Source organism: Dermacentor andersoni, chromosome 1 (genome assembly GCF_023375885.2).
Source record: "Dermacentor andersoni chromosome 1, qqDerAnde1_hic_scaffold, whole genome shotgun sequence".
Lineage (NCBI taxonomy): Eukaryota > Metazoa > Arthropoda > Arachnida > Ixodida > Ixodidae > Dermacentor > Dermacentor andersoni.
Genome location: NC_092814.1, coordinates 367,723,173 through 367,744,812, shown reverse-complemented (window position 1 = coordinate 367,744,812; position 21,640 = coordinate 367,723,173). Strand labels below are relative to the sequence as shown.

The following is a 21,640-nucleotide window of genomic DNA, read 5'->3' as shown; positions in this document are numbered from 1 at the left end:
GGTTTTTTGTCAATTATTTCAATGTACCGTAGATAGTATCTGGACACCGAAGTAAAAGATGTGTGTTGGCACTAAGGCCACATGACTGTAATACTGCGTTCAAAATGTGAGCCAACCCATTGCTTTGAATCCATGCAATACTCTCAAGGCTCATCGGTGCCTGTCGTTATAGAATGAAGGCTCTAAATACTGATGGGTCAGACGTGTTGGATATTACCGCTTACTTACGCGTCATTTGTACTATTGTTTGTTCTGTGCATGTAGCAAATGCAGTGTGATGTGAGCTGGCTTAGACTGTGCTCACAAGCCTCGAACGGAAAATGTAGATATTTTTCCACCGAGAAGTCGGCCCCGAGAAATGTGAGTGGCACTGTCGTGTGACCGCAAGCCGCCATTTCACGACATATGGGCTTCTATAGGAGCTTCGCTGCCATGCGTACCTTGTTTCACCTGTGAGAAAAAGCATACGGACCACTCACTGGAGGCATGCGCGTCCAATCATATCTGCCGGCATGTCATGTTGCTTTTCTTCAAAAGGTACGCTGCTCGGCTACTAAATGGTCAACGGGTAGCCACCAGTGCCACTCACTCTCCTCTGGCACATCTGCATCGCTGCTTCACTAAGTGACTGCGGTATATAGAGCAATGGCTGGCGCGTCCATCACATATCGGATTTTTTCGGTTAGTGCGTAGCCTACCACCTCCTCTCGCCCTTGTTGATGACACACGCAGATTGCTTTGCTTCTTACCGTGCGGCGCTGCGGCCTTATCAGAAGTGCTTCCAATATCTGGTGCCGCTCATACGAGCACTCTGGGTACGGCCAGGCCGCCATTGGAATCTGAACTTGGCAACGTTTAACGCTAGAACGTGATCTAGTGAGGAGAGCCTAGCAGTGCTATTGGAGGAATTAGCGGGCAGTAAATGAAATACAATAGGGCTCAGTGAAGTTAGGAGGACAAAGGAAGCATACACAGTGCTAAGAAGCGGGCAGGTACTGTGCTACCGGGACTTAGCGGAGAGACGAGAACTAGGAGTCGGATTCCTGATTAATAAGGACATAGATGGTAACATACAGGAATTTTATACCATTAACGAGAGGGTGGTAGGTCTTGCTGTGAAACTTAATAAGAGGTACAAATTGAAGGTCCTACAGGTCTACGCCCCTACATACAGTCATGATAACCAGGAAGTCGAAAGCTTCTATGAAGACGTGTAATTGGTGATGGGTAAAGTCAAAAGAAAATACACTATACTGATGGGCGACTTCAATTCCAGGGTAGGCAAGAAGCAGGCTGGAGACAAGGCAGTGGGGGAACATGGCATAGGTTCTAGGAATAGCAGGGGAGAGTTATTAGTAGAGTTTGCAGAATTGAATAATATGCAGATAATGAATACCTTCTTCCGCAAGCAGGATAGCCGAAAGTGGACGTGGAGGATCCCGAATGGCGAGACTAAAAATGAAATGGACCTCATACTCTGCGCTAACCCTGGCATCATACAAGATGTGGACGTGCTCGGCAAGGTGCGCTGCAGTGACCATAGGATGGTAAGATGTCTAATTAGCCAAGACTAGAGGATGGAACGAAAGAAACTGGTACATAAGAAGACGATCAATGAGTTAGCGGTAAGAGGGAAAACACAGGAATTCTGGATCAAGCTACAGAACAGGTATTCGGCTTTAGATCAGGAAGATGACCTTAGTGTTGAAGCTATGAAGGAGAATATTATGGACATCATTAAGGAGTGCGCAATAGAAGCCGGTGGTAACTTGCTTAGATAGGATACCGGTAAGCTATCGCAGAAGACGAAATATCTGGTTAAGAAACGCCAATATATGAAAGCCTAAAACCCCACAGCTAGAATAGAACTGGCAGAAATCTCCAAGTTAATCAACAAGCGTAAGAAAGCTGACATAAGGAAGTATAATATGGATAGACTTTAACATGCCCTCAGGAACGGAGGAAGCCTAAAAGCAGTGAATATGAAAGTAGGAATAGATAAGAATCAGATGTATGCATTAAGAGACAAAGCGGGTAATATCATTACTAATATGGATGAGATAGTTCAAGTGGCTGAGGAGCTCTATAGAGGTTTATACAGTACCAGTGGCACCCACGACGCTAATGCAAGCGAGAATAGTCTAGAGGAATTCGACATCCCACAAGTAACGCCGGAAGAAGTAAAGAAAGCCTTCGGAGGTATGTAAAGGGGGAAGGCAGCTGGGGAGGATCAGGTAACAGCAGATCTGTTGAAGGATGGTGGGCAGATTGTTCTAGAACAACTGGCCACCCTGTATACGCAATGCCTCATGACCTCGAGCGTAGGGGAATCTTGGAAGAACGCCAACATAATCCTAATTCTTAAGAAAGGGGATGCCAAAGACTTGAAAAATTATAGACCGATCAATTACTGTCCGTTGCCTACAAAGTATTTACTAAGGTTATGACAAATAGAATCAGGAACACCGTAGACTTCTGTCACCCAAAGGACCAGGTAGGATTTTGTAAAGGCTACTCAGCAATAGACCATATTCACACTATCAAGCAGGTCATAGAGAAATGTTCAGAACATAACCGACCCTTATATATAGCTTTCAATGATTACGAAAAAACGTTTGATTCAGTCGAAACCTCAGCAGCCATGCAGGCATTACGGAATCAGGGTGTAGACAAGCCGTATGTAAAAATACTGAAAGGTATCTATAGCGGCTCAACAGCCACCGTAGTCCTCCATAAAGAAAGCAACAAAATCCCAATAAAGAAGGGCGTCAGGCAGGGAGATACAATCTCTCCAATACTATCCACAGCGTGTTTACAGGAGGTATTCAGAGACCTGGATTTGGAAGAATTGTGGATAAGAGTTAATGGAGAATACCTTAGTAACTTGCGATTCGCTGATGACATTGTCTTGCTTAGTTACTCAGGGGACCAATTGCAATGCGTACTCACTGACCTGGAGAGGCAAAGTAGAAGGGTGGGTCTAAAAATTAATCTGCAGAAAACTAAAGTAATGATTAACAGTCTCGGAAGAGAACAGCAGTTTACGATTGGTAGCGAGGCACTGGAAGTTGTAAGGGAATAAATCTACTTAGGGCAGCCAGTGACCGCGGATCCGCATCATGAGACTGAAATAATCAGGAGAATGAGAATCGGCTGGGGTGCGTTTGGCAGGCATTCCCAGATCATGAACAGCAGGTTGCCATTATCCCTCAAAAGAAAAGTGCCTAACAGATCTGCTTTACGAGTACTCACCTACGGGGCAGAAACCTGGAGGCTTACGAAAAGGGTTCTACTTAAATTGAGGACGGCGGAACGAGCTATGGAAAGAAGAATGGTGGGTGTAACGTTAATGAATAATAAAAGAGCAAATTGGGTGATGGAACAAACGCCAGTTAATGATATCTTAGTTGAAATCAAGAAAAAGAAATGGGGCATGGGCAGGACATGTAATGAGGAGGGAAGTTGACCGATGGTCATTAAGGGTTACGGACTGGATTCCAAGAGAAGGGAAGCATAGCAGGGGGCGGCAGAAAGTTAGGTGGGCGGATGTGATTGAGAAGTTTGCAGCGACAGCATGGCCACAATTTGCACTTGACTGGGGTAGTTGGAGAAGTATGGGAGATGTCCTTGCCCTGCAGTTGGCATAACCAGGCTGCTGCTGCTGCTGCGGCTGATGATGATGATCATGATGGTACGAGCACACTTTTCCAATCGGCGTCCTTCGTCACGCAGAAGGATTGCAACAGTGTGCACCTGCAGTGTTTGCTTAGTGGCTTTGGGGCTGCGTTGCAATGCACGAGGTCGCAGGATTGAATCCCGGCCACGGTGGCTGCATTTCGATGGGGCCGTAATGCGAAAACGCCCGTGTACTTTGATTTAGGTGCACGTTAAAGAACCCTGAGTGGTCAAAATTAATCTTAGGTCCCCTACTACGCCCAGCCTCATAACCAGATTGTGGTTTTGGCTCGTAAAACCCTATAAATAGACATTGCAACAGTGTATCGACACTTTAATCTATGAAAGAAGCAGCTGCACTTCGGCAGCAAATATTGGAAGCGCTTGCGGTAACACCAGGCCGCAGGAAGAAGTGAAGATTCTGCTCAAGTAATCAAAATACGCGAGAGAAGTGGTAGGCTACGCGTTAACCGAATCAATGCAATGCAAAAAGCGTGGAGTTTGATACAATAATTACTAGAGGGAACTCTGGCACTAGTGTTTACCAAAGCTGCAGTTCGTGCACTTCAGCCAGCATGGGAAATATGGATAGTGCATGGATTTGCCTAAACTTCGTCCTTCTGGCTTCAAACGGCTTCGTGAATTTGTAACGTCGCCATTTTCAACAATGTACTGCGCTATAAATAGTTAAATCAATGTGTGTAGCTACTTCAGGAAGTCACAATTTTGTTTTCTTGGTGTCGATAAATGTAGCTCCACCCACCTACGTGGAGCAATTTTTTACAGCTGGAGAGTAGCATGAAAACTAAAATTTCTACACTGTAGTTTCGATGAGTGTAGGCAGCTGACTGCTAACAAGCAGTCTGGCGTTGCAAAGGCGTGGCGCCATTTTGTCTGCGACTGTCGGAGCTGATATTGCTGCGATAGTGAATATTCCCTGCATGGACGGTAGCTAAGCGCTGGCGTCACCATGTGTTAAAGAGAAAGGTGAGCTAATCTTCCAAGAACGTAGAATTATCTTACAGATGATGCGGGCTGTTTCAGACCTCACGCTGTATTATACGCATTGAGAAGTTGTGTTCATGCATTGCGCATTCGCGATTTATTTCGCTGCACATTGCATAGGAGCCCTATAACGTAAAACTAGTCCAATCTGTTTTTATTCCAAGTTCCTGACGTCAAATTTACGTAACCGCCGACGCAAGCATCGGGCGGTGACTCATAGCGTTGTCTGAACAGCCTAATGAAACGCTCTCCTCGTTCATAGGTCACTTTCGGATCGCCGTATCTTGCCGTGCGCGGGGCTGTGCAGATCCCAAGATGTGCTACCGCACTCGGGTATTTAAGGAAAGTTGACGCACAAGCAGTTGACACACTAGCGTTATGCTTGTTATTTAAATAAGGTTGCAGATTAGAACTGCCTTTCTCTAGAATAAAGGAAAATTTTTATCATCATCATCATAATCATCATCCTATTTTATGTCCACTCCAGGACGAAGGCCTCTCTCTGCGATCTCCAATTACCCCTGTCCTGCGCCAACAGATTCCAGATAGCGCCTGCGAATTTCTTAATTTCATCACCCCACCTAGTCTTCTGCCATTCTCGACTGCGCTTCCCTTCCCTTGGCACCTATTCCGTAATTCTAATGGTCCACTGGTTACTTAACCTACGCATTACATGACCTGCCCAGCTCCATTTATTTCTCTTAATGCCAGTCAGAATATCGGCTATAAGGAAAATTTTATATTGGAGGTTAAGAAGAAACGGCCGCCACCAAAGTTCCGAGGCCCTCCAAGCAATGAGGATGCTAAAGCACCGGCAACATCTGATAATAATGAAGATAATAACGAATAATTATGTTTTTTGCACGTACTGCTATTTCTCGATCATGCTACATTTTCAGTTTTTAATTGCTTTTTGTTCTACCAGCTTTCATGGTTGATCAATTTCTACATAGCAGAAACGCTAATTATTGCGCGAATTTTTTTTCTAGCTTGCGGCAGCTGCATATTGATGCCGATCGAATGGGTAAATGCCCCAATGCTCTGATATCTGTGATCTGAAAACCTCCAATATGGCTCGCATCGTAGCCCACAGTGTTGCATTATAACTCGAAAACCGTTAAGCAATTAAAAACCGATGGGCAAGTAGGCGAACAGCGCTGCGAAACTCTTGGCAGGCCTCTTCTTTCTCCAAGCAAGATGGCCGCTGCCGGCTCCACCCGAGCCCATACGCCGGTGTAGTCGACTTCAACTCCAGCAGTCTTTCTTTAACCGCCTTGGCTTCAAAACTATCGTGTGTCATCTTAGTATGGTCCTTACATACAATCGTATACGTGTAATAACTTACGGCTTACAACGACTGCCTTTACAATGATACTCCAACCAGCCATGGCATGCGGTTGTCACATTATTTGCATGTTGTCGGAGACGGTCCTTCATATAGCGAACCATTGACCTATGTGCGGCCTCGCGCATGACAGCAGTATCATATACGCGACAATACATAGACAAAATCGGAAAGGTTTCCAAGTTTGCAAGGCACAATATGAAGCAACTTGAGATTTGGATCACTCAGCTACCTTCAAATTGCCGGGAACCTTATGTATATAAGGAATAACTGTTATGTTTTTCTGCTGCTTGTATTACCGGGGCTGTGCAGGACTTTTTGATGAACGCTATACCCAAGCACTGGCTCTGAAACGACTGTTTGAAGATGCATAGGATAACCGTCATCAGACAACCTCTTAGGCTGGTCTTCTAGGCTAGTGGCAACCTTGTGTGTGCAAGAAGTTTCAAGTGCTTTGCCGAAACACCTGCTTACAACCCTTCTTAACGAGCTTAGATTGCCCAGAGGGAAAGGGGAGGAAAGATTTGTTGCCGCGTGGCTGATAGCGCCAGCAACTTTTGTGAGTATGAAAGAGCAGAGGCTATATCTGAAAACGTATTGACGGCATCTACACGTAACCTGCGTGTTATCTAAAGGTGAAAGAAAGAGTGTGAAGAAACGCATGATATCAAGACCACGTGGTTGCACCTCGTCGGAGTTATTATTAGTTGCAACTAGGTAATCGCCAACGCATCTGAAATTTTTTAAACACTCAAGGTGACCAAATGAACAGAGACTGTTTTGACGACCTCTGCTAAAAATGTGTACCTGAATTCTGGGGCAATCCGTGAACCCGTGCGAATTTCATCCTTCTGAATTTAAAGAGAACTATTCCGTAAAATGAACGTCCATTTTGCATAAAACGACAGAATATCCCGCAACACTGCGGACATAAGTTCCGGTATTGCTTTGAAAATTAACACTGCTTGCCATGCTCTTCAATGCATTCTTCTAAAGTACAGAGGTAAAGGTTGAGTGGGATAAAATAATATAGATCTTTAACATCAGCAGAAAAAGCGCACAAGCTTTTCTTCCCGACATGATATTTGGAAACCTGAAACAACCTTCCAACTTCTGATGACAAACGGATCCTCAGCTACTACGTGCTGCAAATATTTCTGCAAATAGAGGGAAATCAAGTACCGCTGCGTACGCAGTCCTGAAAAGATGACTATAAAGGGCAGCTCAGGCTGGTGCGCCTTCTCGTGAATATCGTAAGAAGACGTGTCATAACGTTGCAATTTGTCAAGGCATCTCAGGTTTGTAGGTCAAGTCGTCGCTTCAAATTCAGGCGCACATTTTGAATATGCGCATTAGAGGTTGTGTGATGCAGGTTATGAGGTGCATATTCTAACATCAGCTGCAGAGTCAGTTCTTACAAGAATGTGTTGCTCAGTATGTTCTGCGCAGCCCCACTCAGACAAGCAGTAGTTATATCTTATAAACATAATCTGAGGTTTATAATATATAACTTATAAACATAAACACATTGTTATTTTATAAACATGTATCTTATTTTACATAATATTGTATACCTGCGATTTTATATGCATAAAATATAAATGATATTGATCTATATAAGAAGTAGCAGTTATGGTTTATGTGCATAACGCTTTCTACAGCCTGAAGCAGATAGCCAAGCCACCTAAACCTAAAGTTCTTTTTCTTCGCCTTGTAAGCTTGGTAAGCTTTGTCGTTTCGGAAGCCGTGGTAGCACGAAAATGCGTGTAATAAGAAACACAAAGTGGAGATCGTCGGCATTATCCGTAAAAAAAAAAAAAAAAACGTGTACATGATACCGCTAATGTGTGGAAAGTAGTAGATAGGTCAGACGGGTAGCCGCACCAATGACTATCTCAGGGAACATGCACATAGTGTTGAAAGCGCACGTCATCGCTGGCTGGCGCACCACTGCAAAAGCTGTGTTTTAAGCCGTCCTTAAGCACGCATGCCACGCGTTGTAGCTAATTTGTGTAAATCACTACATTCAAGGAAAGATATGCTTTTGGGAGACTGCTTTCTTTCTTGCGTATCCTTTATTCGTTTCCTCATTACTTACACTAAACAAACTTTCCTTTGTAGTGCTGTGAAGATGGTCCAACGGCAACGAACATAGACCCAGAATTATCCTAAGTCCCAGTTTTCTTATGTGCAACGCTTCTACAGAAGATGAATTTAGTGGACGTGAACGGCTGGACCATCGCCTTGCGTCCCCTATTCAAAAACTCTCTATTTTAACACTCATGCTGCGTTTTCCCCCCTGTACTGAAGCCAGCTTAGTAGAATGAGGGCTGTGAATTTTTTGCCTTCAGTCTGTGTCAGTTCCCCGACTTTCCCGCTGTTCAAATGCGCACGTGCCAGCTCGCCCAGCAAAAACACTGTAAAGCTGCGAGAAACTTTATAGTATTTAAACGCTTTATAGTATTTCAACACTTCCGTAGGTTCGGCAGTATGCAGCCTGGGCGTTCTCGGCCTATCATGTTAAAATTAATTTGTTTCAGCGATAAGCTAGCGATGCTGAAAGACGTTTATAAGCTGACAAACTCCGGCACGAAACTTTCCGAAGATTTTTCGCCCAGGGTGCGCGCGGTACGTGAAAAGCTCTGGGACGCTTCGCTTGAGCAGCGGAATAACGGCTCGGTTAATAAAATGAGGCTTCGTCATTTATTTATAGATAACGTTCGTTACAACTGGGACGGTCCCTCAAATAATTTTGTAATAGCTCCTGGTTCTGGTTCTAGCGCAAGATTTCCAAATTTATCCTCATCACTAGGTTGACAATCTCATCAATCTGCCAAAATCTTGCGCTTTTGGATGTTAATGCCAGAAGCATAACTAACAAATTTTCGGTTTCTTTGGCTAGTTTTTTCATGTTCTCCTCATGTTATATGTATCACGGAAACATGGCTCAGGAAGATATTCACGAACCACAATTCACGCCTCCTGGTCACATTGCTGTCCGGTATGACGGTCAGAATTAGAAAGGGAAGGTGTAGCTTTGCTTTTACGCTCAGATTTTAACCTTAAGGTACTACCAGATCCTCCCAATGTAGAATGGGTTTGGTGCAATTACTAGTGCTTAAGCAGAATTTAACAATTTGTGATCTTTATCGCCCCTCTGGTAGCCCTAGGGACTTGGTCAATAATATTTCGCATTTTATACATGACCATAGTCTCGACAGTTCTAACTTAATCGTTATGGGTGACTTTAACGTTCCCGGCATTCGCTGTCCTTCCCTTACATATTCCGCCAATAGTGCCTCTATTTGTAGATGCTTAATTACGTTTTCTTTGTACCATAACCTGATACAATGAGTTGATAAGAATACGCGGCAGAACTCCACACTTGACTTAGTGTTTGTCAGTGACAATCTTGCTCATTTATGTTTTAGGCATGATATCTTGGAAGGAATCTCGGATCATAACGCAGTTCTCGTACACATTGACTGTCCTATCACACATGAACGCTTCAGCTATTGCACATATCAAGATTTCAACAAGGCTGACGATGCGTCTATATCACTGATACTATGGCAGATAACTTTGACGATATTTTGTCACTCAGTACCGAATGTCATTTTGACAGTCTTGTTGTTTGTTTTGAGTTCTTAGTGAAATCTTGCATCGATAATTACGTTCCATTAAAAACAGAAAAGGTAAATAAGAAGCTTCCTTGGATTAACCGGGATACCTTGCACCTGTCAAGGCGTGTAGGTAGACTACGTGAATCAAAGCATTCTAATGCTGCACTTCCCGTTACTTTTGAAAATCCAAGGAGGAACCTGGTGCTCGTACTTAAAATGCTAAAGATTTCTATTTTTCAGTCCAACTCCCTATACTACTTAAATAAAATCCTCAAATGTTCTGGACATCAATTTTACCTAGAGAACGTGCCGTACCTCTTTCAAGATTAACGACGCTATTACTAACGACCCCACCGCAGTTTCAAATACGTTTAACTCATACTTCCACTCTGTTTTCATCGTAAATAACCATATAGTTCCAAAGTATAATTATGATGCACAACCTAATGAATTAGGATATATCGCAATAAGTTCTGATGGTGCCTTAAACCTAATCTGGAATCTCGACCCTAAAACGTGTACCGCTTCAGATTGCATCTCGAATTCATTGCTTGTAAGATACTCCTTATGGGCAGCTCAGTACCTTACTGTAATTTTGCAGAAATCCTTAGACGCTGGTTAAGTACCAACTAAATGGGAAAACGCCAAAGTCTTGCCTTTGTATAAATCAGGTGATAAACAACTTCTCCCTAACTACAGGCCGATATCTCTCACACCCCAGTCATACAAGATGTTAGAGCACATTATTCACAAGCGTATAATTGAATTCCTTAACTCTAATGCTGTTCTAACGTCTGCCCAGCATGGTTTCCGTCGTGGTTATAGCACTGTACCGCAATTAGTTGGTTTTGTTCATGATATGGCTTCTAGCCTATCCAGCCTTCTAGCCTAGACATAGGTAATCAAGTGAATGCCATCTTTATTGACTCTCCAAAGCTTTTGAGTATGTGATTCATTCTAAACTACTGGTAAAACTAAACGACATATTCAATCATCCTTGTCTGGTTTCTTAGATAGCTAGTTTTCTTCATTCTCGGTCACAATTTGTTTCTTTTAATTCAGTGGTATCAACTGCTGTCGACGTTACGTCGGGTGTTCCTCCGGGATTCGTATTAGGCCGTTTATTATTTCTAATATATAGTAATGATTTACGTCGTAGCACCTCAACTAAAATCAGACTTTATGCAGATGACTGCGTATTATACCACTCTATTAACTCCACTGATGATCATCACCGTCTTGCCTAATCCGTTATGTCTTTCTGCGCTTGGTGCAAAACATGGCAAATGAACATCAACTGTAGTGAAACAGTCGTGATGTCATTTGCCAACAGACAGTGTCCCCTATCGTTCGATTGTTGTCTGAATGGCATCCAACTTAAAAGAGTGTCTTAATCTAAATACTTAGGTGTCATTCTAACAGAACACCTTCCATGGTCTAGACATATTGAATATGTAAACGGGAAAGCCCTACAAAAATTTGGTTCTTTGCGCCGCACCTTAGCTAAGGCCACCCGAAATATCAAACTGCTATTATATAAAGCGTTAATTCGCCGTGTTCTAGTATACGTATCTGTCCTTTGGTTCCCCTACAAAAAATGTGAAATAAGCTCGCTCAATAACGTTCAACGAAAATCTGTTCACTTCATTTGCCAAAATTACAGCCGCAGTTTCTCACCAACACAGGCTCAACAATCTTTGAACACTGAGCTATTACTTCCACGTTATCATAATGAAGTCTTACAACCTTTATGTGCAATTAATAACTCCACCTCTGGTCATCTAATTGTAACAATATCTCATTTACTAAAGCAAGTTGTACCCGTAGTTCCCAAGCCTTGAAGACAACACCTATTTATGCCCGTACTAACACAGTTTTTTTTTCCACGTAAAATAGAGCTTTGGAATTCTGTACCCGATAAGATTCGTTCACTATCACTAAAATATTTTTAGCTACCACTGGTAGGCATTTCGCTAACATATAAAGCACTTCGTTTTGATCATTCATCTTTTTGTGTATACCTGTGTTTTTTAATGTGTAACGTATAGTAATGCATAATGTTCCCACTCCTGCTATAGCCTTATGCTGGGCTGCAGTATATGTAAATAAATAAAATAAATAAATATGAAATATATAAACATAATAAATCTGACATAGCATGGCAAATTGAACTTTCGAAACCATGGCCACTAGTGAAACCTTTAACGTTCTTCTCATGCTTCTTTTCAGGGGGGCAGTCGAACACGCAATGCATTTGTCTAGCACGTGCGTGAAAGATTATGCTCTGCACTACAGAAATTACTGATTGTTCCTGCGCTTGGAGTTGTCGAATAATACTATTCCCGCCTAACATCGGCTAGCGTCCTGGTTAACCGCGTTTCAAGAGCCAGTGGCCCGCAAAGATGACGCTGCTAGGTTCGATCACCGCAAAACTAAATATTTTTTAACTGCGAACTTTTCAGGCACGTAGACTCGTATGGGTCAACTTTGTAGCTTCGTGCTGCGTTCTGGTGGATGACATTCTTTTCTTAATGACATTTATTTTCATAAACAGGCCGCACAAAACAGACAAAACACACGAATAGATCTTTTCTTAACTCTATAACAACCGTGTTCTTCTTGTTGCTTTGATTGCTCGAAACAGTTAAACATGTAATGACCAAACGCAGTCCCACTTCATGGATAATTACAACATATATTGCAGCTCTATTTCTTGGCGATTGAGAGTACAACATTTGTACAAAAAATGATGAAATTAAGTGTTGATATAAATTAAGTGTTGCGGCGCTAAAGAGCTCTTCATTTCAGAGTGTGGCGTGAAACTAGGCTTATTGGTATACGCCCTGGAACAAGGAGAACCCCCACAACTGTCTGTAATAAATTATATTATGTAAAGAGCTCTGAAGTGTACAATGCTTTCCATGTGGCACTGTACTCTGTAGTCTTGATAGTGCAATGGCGACGTCATTCTAAGCACCTTGGATGAAGTTATTTCAAAACAGTCTGCATCATACTATAATGTTTTGCATGGTATTCGTGTCATCCGAAATTGTGCTCATGATGTGCATTGCTGCGCGTGTCGCCCTGCGTAGCCTGTGCTCAGCAGACTTGTAGGAAGCAACGTCTTCAGTTTAAGCGGACTGGACAAAAATGGCTGTTGATTGGTCAAAAGCATGAATACAGGATATTTTACGTTGTGCGCAGAGTAATGACACCAATTGTGTTCTAGATATTTGACGTGATTAAAATATCATCATAAAGCTTGCATCATCTTTTAGTACAAAGCACCTGTATCTCTTCCAACACAAGGCGTGTGACATAATTGCGGGAAGGAGAGACAGAACAAAGACTCCTCTAATTCATAGTGACTTACTCTGCTCCACTGTGGGAGGCGTGTCCACAGGGCAGCAAACTTTGTTGCCCCTTCCGCAGCGGGACCCAGCGATTTCATCGGCGCCGTTGAACTGGTACACACAGCGACTCAACGGCTGACAGACTCCTGTTAGACCTGTGGCTGTTTGGCATGCGGAGCTCTGCAGTTCCTCAGAGTCGTTCTCAGCACCATTCTGAGGACCTTGTCCTCTTCCGCGTCCTCGACCTCGGAACTGCCCTCGACCACGGGACTCTCCTCGGCCTCGTCCTCGACCGCGGCCTCTGCCTTCTCCTGCACTCCCAAAAAGCGGATTGTGTGAAATGCGGCAATAAAGATGCTTCATTCTTTTTAAACCGCCGACGGGATAGCACAACAAGGGGGGGGGGGGGGGGGGACCCGACATCTTCAACCAGCACCCGTTTAGGCGAGAAACTGTGGAACATATGGGTGGGGCCGTGCAGCGCGATTTTTAATTTGTCACCAACATAAGAATTTGCTGACGTCGTGCCTTGTTTTTTTTTTCAGTTTTTCACGTTGGTTTCCTCTATCGCTGCCATGACCTGACGATTGTAATTATTTCGGCACGTTGTACAGACAGACAAATCTAGGGCTCAAGAAAGTCGTAATCACTGACGCGCTCGGTGAGGTCCGTAATAAGCCCAGTAAGCTTTTAGTTCAGGTAATTTGCCTCCCACCCAAGTTTAAGGCTAAGATGTACGAAAGTTCTTTCGTTTAGATAAGGAATGCTAGAACAACATAACGTATATGGGACCAACTGAGCGTAACAGCCGTTTTTTCGCTTGTGCAAAAGCTTTTTCGACAAAGAAATGCAGTGTGTATAATGATTGCTGGTCTCTGCAATGCCCAAGTAAAACCTAAATATAACATTCACATTTGATGGTGGAGGAAAAGAATTCTTATGTCAGTTGGCAAGTGTACTCTATCACAGGCTAGTTTTTTTTTACTAACTGTTGAAGTGTAATGTCAGTTTTCAATAGATAATGGTGATACCTTAAATTTAATGCCACTTACCACTCAAAGGGTGAAATATGAACACCACGTTTAGCATTTATAACAGTGACTGCACAGTGGACAATCAAAGTGGCTTACAACGCCAAGCCATAACGCTGATTCAGCGTTCTGACTTGCTGTTCTCGAACATTGAAGCAGCGCAAATCATTAGGCGACTGAATTCCCTCGATTTCAATCGACTTATTTTTCTTGTACAAGAAGGGATTTTCACAAAAGAAACAGCTGACATCAACAGGTCGACCGGGTAGCAACTACAAACACGATGTTTACGACAACTATGCAAACATATTCCGACTTAGAAACCATCCTTTCTTAGAAATGCGAACGCTCTTGTGTGAGAAAATGAAAATACCACAATACAGGTCTCAATGCAGCACTGAATTACTGGAACTAGTTGGTTAGAAACGTTTTAGGGAAGAGAAAAACAACAGTACCAAAGAGTATATAATAATTACTTTATGGCATGTGTTGCCATTGCATCTGTGTGCCATTTGCCTCGAAAATGGGGACTATAATGAGTAGACTACTTTTCCAAATCTCAAAGGTCACAAAAAAAAATTTTCGCTTGGTAGCAGAACGAATGTGCTTAGATTGCATTCGCAAAATTCATTACCCCTAATTACTTTGTAACGATTGAAGAGTTTATATGCATAACAGTCTTTCTTGATCTTTCCTTTTTTCTAAAGTGCATAGCCTGCGTAAGATTGTCAAGATAGTCGCTCCCAACACAAAGTGACTCTAATTCGGATGTAACTAGTGTTGTAAATATAAGCTCAACGTCACAATAGTTTTTGCGCGGCTTCGATATGATAATCCCGTGTCAGGTTACTCTCAAAATGCATCCGTAATATTTTCTGTGTCTCCACTATATCTATTTTGCGAGAAAGAAAAAAAATTGTTCTTATTAAAAATGCCGCCATGAATACATATCGTTCTCCATCTTATCACACATTCACAGGGTACATGTTAACCGACGGTCTAAGGATGGATAGGGCTCTTTATACGAAATAAAACTCGTGTGTCCGGATGCTTACTATGCCAATATTTTCGTTATGGTTGTTAGAAAAAAATTAAACACGGGAGACGAGGAAACGCGAGTGACTACGTAGCGTTCATTATTCGTAGCTGCTCATTCCATACTATCGTTAAAAAAAACACTGCACTGAGACATGAGTAATACTTTCATTCATTGTCATAAGCGTGAATGATGACATTAAACCTCCGGTTAATAGAGAAACGCCAAATCTTAGCGTGACAGTCATACCTCTTCCCCTCTGGGCCAGAGAAGGGTCAGCCAGAAGAAGTACGGCAAGGAATGCGAATAGGTGGACAATCCGCATTTTGGTGCCTGCATAGAATGCAACACAATGAACATCTGACTCAGCCGTCAAGTAGTGATGGCGAAGTGGCTACCGGCACTGTCATATGCCCCTAGCGGCCCGAGCAAGAGCTGTCACCTCCTCTCGACGAGGATTGGGGTCATGGTGGTTGAGCCATCGCGAAGAGCCTTCGTGAGCCCAGTCTGTATTCAAATGCCAGAGTGCCACGATCTTAGTACGCCGGAAAAGCGTGAATACACCTCCCCTGACGAAACGCTGCGCACTGTCTAGAAAGATAAGATGTTTAACTTGAGAAAAGCTAAAAACATATCTTCTACGTCAACACACTAAGCCCAATTTATGAGACTGAAACCAATACCTCATTTGACCAACCGAAATCATAAGATGCGCTCCTGAAAATGCAATGGATTGTTTGGGGTGAGCGCTGCCTGTGCCTTGCTTTCAATTTTTTTTCTTATGTGTGTGTCATGGAGCAACCTCATATTGAAGCTACCAAGGAATATCCAGAACTGATTTGTAGAATAGAAATCAATATAGTCCAGGAACGCGCGGTCAGAACCTACTATACAGATTATTTGCGCGAGCCCGCCAGGACTAGGAGTTATTTGGTCCTGTCGCATATGTCACTAGAAAGTAAGCAAAATTTCTTCACAGTAGCAACTAAATTAACCTATGGCCTGTATTGACAAAAACGTTGTTAAGCTAAAAGCGTTCGTGTAAGCCAAAGTGCTGTGGGACATATAATTAGTGAAGGCGATCAGCCAGAGATAAACAGCACTTACGAGCGAATAGCTTTGTGAATGCGGCCCCTGAAGTTCAAAATAAAAGGTAAAATATCTCCGCTACAACAAATCGCCCATGTCTATCGATGCTTGCATTACTAAGGCTATGGCGTGGTTAGAATTGGCGTAGAACCTGTCGATGAACCTCTGCGCTGTAAAATTGAAAACCGAAATACGAGGAGCTCACCTGGTGGAATCGCACGGAGGCAAACAGCGCTTGAGGGCCGCCACTGGCTCTTAAGACATTCTGACTACTCAGTTCCCCACGGAATGCCAAGAAGTGACGAAAGATTCAACAATCGTTACTTGAAAGTCATGTATATTTCCCCAATAGTAATAACTACAACTCATCAGCCGGACAACCTGCGTCTGCCAAAGTTGACGAGACGGCCGTCGGCGTCAAGGAAAAGCCGTCACCTACCGCTCCTACGCGCTGGGAGCTTCGCGGTTTTCTCCACCGGGTCCCTTTTCGCTTTCTCTCTCAATATGGGAGAAAAAGAATCTCTCGTCTCCGGTTACGCCGGCCCCCCGCGCACGCTAGCAAAATAAATAACGACAAAAGCCGAGAGATTTAGAAAGAGCGCGTTCTTCCACATTCTCTCCTACGCCACCCGCGCCGCGTGCGCGTACGTCTCGCTCGCAAATGATTCCAGGAAAGAAGATGCCAAAGTTGCGAAATGGACAAAGCGATTGCATTTTTCGAAGGTCCCGAGGTCTGCCCCGCCGCTTCACCTTGCACGCGTTGCGCGTCCGCACCGCCTTCCCTCTCATTAATGTTTATTTTGCCTTGACCGCTGTCCCGTGTTTGGTGTTTGTGCCGAAGAGATGAGAGAAATGTAGGTCCTGGCTGCGCCGCTAACGGTCAAGGACTCGCGGCTGCACAGACTGCCAGTGGCGCAATTCTCTGCAGCAATAAAGTCCCCCTGAGTTAGGCACCGAACGTCCGTTCGGACGGCACGTTCGGGAGGGCGGCCAGGGTGCGCCACATCGCCTTCGCGATTGCTTTGACGCATTACGAGTCTGGTCAGAGCGCAGCCCTCGGAAATATAGCTATAACGACTTAAACCTTCATTGAACGACACGTTTCCCATTTCATTAGCGAAATCTAAGCTACCTATACTTATTTTAATCATGTCACGGGGCGTCTTAGCGTACCGCATTCGTGATCGCCAAAAGGTACATTTAGCAATGGGGGGCTGAAAACTACATTTTAGATATAAAGCGTTTGCTCCTTAGCATCCTAGATGTCGGAAATGGCGCCACGTGTTATTAGTAGTACCAAACGAGTGAGTAATTCTCGGTGGGGAAATGCAAAATCCTGCGTAAAATGTGAGGGGGGCGGGCCGGGCAGGAACTATAGCTACACTAGAGGGGGGCAATCACACCAGCAGCTTAAGATATGTGCCTTGCATTGAGTGCTACGTCAGCAAAAGGGCTCGAAGTTTTTTCACACATTTCACCCCGTATATCGAAACTGAATCGCCCCCTTCAGTATTAATTCTGGTCTCTTGGTTAAGTCATACTCACAGTCCCCTATCCAACAGTCATAATTTTTACAACACATGTAAAATTTTTAAATGATTGGTTCTGTGTCTTGTTTGACGAGGCCTATCATGAGAAAAAGGTGCTTACGTCGCAAATAAATGGCTACATTGCTGCTGACGCCAAATACAGTGCCTAGTGCCATTCACAAGCTCATTTCGAGCGATTTTCCGGCCTTATTTTTAATACCTGCCGTTTAAGCGCGTCTGCTTGGAAAGAAAAACCGAAAACAAAAACATCAAGGACAGTGCGCGGTTATTCTCGTACGCACCGCTCAAATGTTACATTGCCAGGAACTGTACAAGAAGACCTAGGCCAAAAATGTGTACTCTTCAGTGTTGGTTGTCTACTGTAAACACTACCAGACATATATTTCTTCCACAACAAAGGTAAATTACTGCAACGATTTTGTTAGGTATTTTTCAACTGCGCTTGCACCTTTGCATGTCTGACGAAACAGCAAGTACCACCTGTCGCACAGCATTATCAGTTTTTGATATAAAGAGATCGCTGCTGTTTGAAAAGTGACCTGTTTTAATCTTCTTGACTAAATGATTCGAGATTCAAGGTCTTATTTCTACCTCCCCGATGAGCTTCCGTCGGTGTCACCTAGCTTCGCTATTCCGTGCACTGATTCGCGCCTTACTATTACTATTTCCTGCTACGGACACATTTAGCTATGAATCAGTACCAACCAGATCGAGTTTGGACCCTCTTAAGTTACCCTTTCCCCAGCTTCACAGTTTTCAAGTTTTGCTTCTTCGTAATTCTGTCTTGTACACTCGCTCTGCTTCGCTTCATATTTAGGCTGGAAACAACCCCATGGTAAGATTCGTCCTAGGAAGCGCATTCTTCTCACTCCTTCTTTTCAGTCTTGTTTTTCACACTTTCCTCTTTGCGCTGTAGTTCGGCGTAAATTTGTGAGCTTAGAGGTGTGCTGTGATTTCCAACTAGGGCGGAATGCAAATGCGCCACTGTGTACTGGGCAAATCCGCACCATAAAGAACGCCAGGCGGTCGAATTGTTTTCGGAGCGCTGTGGCTAAACATATATATATATATATATATATATATATATATATATATATATATATATAGGGCTATACAAGGCCACTGCACCTATTATATAAAACGAGTCATTTGCAAGCACCATCATACGCATTACCAATCAATCGTACTGATTTGTAGTTGTGCTGCTGCTAAGCAAACACGGAAGGAGGGGTTGCAAACGGGTCTGCTGCATTTGTGTATTCCTTGTTTCTTTTTCTGGGCTATACCTATAGTTTTGTTTTGGTGAGCATGAAAGAAACGTTTAGGTGCGCTCTGTACTCAGGGTTGTTTTATTTGAGCGGCTCTTTTTCTGACTTGCTTATATATTGCCATAAGAAACACACGTCGCATGGCGAATTTCACGGGAATTTCAGAGGTTAGTTGCCGCGCCACCCTGCAGTCAATAATAACACGTTCTATTATCAGCGCTGCTAGCTCACAATATTGCGAGAAATTCAACTCAAAGAGGAAAAATCAAATGGTCTGAAAGCGTAGAACTTCGACGCATTTACTCGCCTTTGCAGCGGTTCAGGTCGGCAATACCTTATTGTGCTAGAGACCAGCGATATTCGAAGCCACAGAGCTTGCCTCAGTGTTATGCAATCACTCTTTCTGCGGGCATGAGCTCCTCTTGCCAAATGTAAAGCTGAGTAGACGAGGGAAAAGTTACTTAAAATTTCTAATACAGAAGTTATTTTGTGATACGAACGTAAAGAGGTGAGCCTTAGTGACGTGCGTTCATCCGGCTACTCCACGCTGATAAAGTAAAGTTACTAGGAAAACAAGTTTCATAGTATCGCATATGGCATATAGCGATATATGGCTTCCGAGCCCCAGCTGGCAGACTCTGCATGGCATGCTGCGAGGACGCGAATGCCGTGCTCGACGTTTTCTGGCGAGCTTACTCAACCATTGGTTGGCATTCCTAATGGTTTAGACCTCACTGTCTGCATGCTCGGTGGCTGCGCAAGCGGCTTCTGTAACATGACTGAAACCAGAAATCGTAACTTTTTTTCTTCTTTATTTATTTAAGGGGGAGGGGATATTACCGGATACAGTACGCCTTGTGGCTCCATTGAATTGGGCAAAAGAACGTCGTCCCTATCTCGAAACACCCACAAATTGGATGTAAATTTTTTGCTTGTTTCCTGCTTCCTAAGGTAGGTTTAGCCTGAACTATTCAGGTGACGTTTGCGCAACGCACTTGAAGGACGTACCTTGAAGGTACGTTTAAATTAGCATGGGCGCACTGGAAACGTATTCACGAAGACAATTCATCTTCTGTAAAACTTGATACAGCATTCGTAAAGTCGCAAAATGAGCCCCAATTAGAATCTACACACAAAAAAAAAAAAATGGGCGAGTTGATAGATAAGTCCGAGGAAATAAACTACTGGTTGTTCTGCACCTAGACCAGGTCATTGCCTCTCCCTATTTATAGCTAATTTAAACTACAATCACACAGAAATGTACCACATCACTTTTTACAAATGCTTAGGAGCACGCTCAAATACTTCAGGTGGTTTGTTTTAAACCGCTGAGTGCATGATTTGCCTTTACCATTAGGCTGCAGCTGCGCCTTCGCTCATTATAAAAAAAAGTGCGTGAGGCGTGCAGACAGGACATAAGAGAAGAGAATTGGACAACACGAACGCCGACTATCGATTCACTAACTTCTCTTGTGTCATTTCTGCACGCCTCACCCCTTTTTCGCACAAAGAATCCTTACCAACTCGCTCAGCTTTCTGTCGTTCTAACCTTCGCTCATCTCAGTTTCAACACCACTGAAGTAGCAGTAGAAAGCGTGCCACGAAAACAGGCTAGCGGCAATTTCCCTGCAACGGAGCGAATGAGGCGGAGAGCGGCAGGCTGCTCGCCGCCGATCGGAGAGACCAATGAGGTGCGTTCGGTTCATTCACGTGGGCACACGCTACAACGGTACAAGAAAACCGCTGTCGTAGCACAAGCTTTCGAAACTTTCGCATCAGCGAATTCACTGCTTCTCCGCTTCTCCTGAGGCCATGCATCCAGCTTCTCCCCAGGCCATCGTCGAGCTTGGCCTAGTCAGGCGTGAAGGAAGACAAAACTAAAGATAGGCAGTGGCATCACTTTTTTGTGAAGCTCAGTGACGCCGGAAGTTGGTGTTACTCCGCCATCTTTTCGAGTCACATTTTCGTCTCCTGTTTTCATTTCTCACCTTTGGCGCGCAAGCAGACAAGGTGGCACGCAAGTGTGCGTGCCGTAGTGATCCAATCAACGGATCCAATGGCAAAGTATGCCACGGTTATACCGTTGCCTAAAGTCTATTTCGTACGAGTATTGCGATCTAAAGTTGACAGCAGTTCACAGTGAACTCCGCAAGTTTGACTGCGAGGCCGCTCCGACGCTACTTTTGCCGGCTTTCCTGAAAATAAATCCGTGCATTCTCACTGCGCTGCAAGAATGCACAAGCAATGACCGCCAGGCCGCTTAAGCACATCACGACCTATGGCTAGCACAATTGCAGCTTATGAGAACAAACACGTATGCAGGTCGTGGCTTTGTAGGAGTTGTTTTGATTTATTGAACTAGTTTCTAGAGGTCGAGCGCCGCGTTGATGTGAGGAGCCACAGCGCGCCGACGAAGAGGAGAACGTCGTTACGCGTTTAATTACACTGACTGCGGCCTGGGGTACATTGATGCGAAAACATCGAATGACCTATAGTGAGGAAAAGCCGGCTGCTGTACGGCACCTAAATTCGAATTGGTTGCAGCACCCCGGCGCATACGCGCCTCGACGGAACAGAGTGGCAAAAGGTTTCCCCTACCGCGTGCTGGCGCGCCAGGTGTTGCGTAAGGGGAGAGTGCATCGACGCGACGCTGCGTCATCCTCTC

The 21,640-nt window shown here is 44.0% G+C and overlaps 1 protein-coding gene across 2 annotated transcripts in view; it reads right to left on the bottom strand.

Annotated features, from left to right (window-relative positions):
• Positions 1 to 16,653, bottom strand: part of LOC126516867 (salivary peroxidase/catechol oxidase-like) — a 150,490-nt gene extending 133,837 nt beyond the window's left edge. Inside the window, exons 1-3 of one of the 2 annotated variants that reach the window (XM_055063972.2) lie at positions 16,597 to 16,653; positions 15,318 to 15,401; positions 13,022 to 13,312 (exon numbers count right to left, since the gene is read on the bottom strand). In XM_055063972.2, the coding sequence (XP_054919947.1) occupies positions 13,022 to 13,312; positions 15,318 to 15,393 (367 nt within the window). In that variant the 5' untranslated portion in view covers positions 15,394 to 15,401; positions 16,597 to 16,653. The other variant, XM_050166954.3, reaches the window with a different exon arrangement.
• Between the last annotated feature and the right edge of the window lie 4,987 nt (positions 16,654 to 21,640).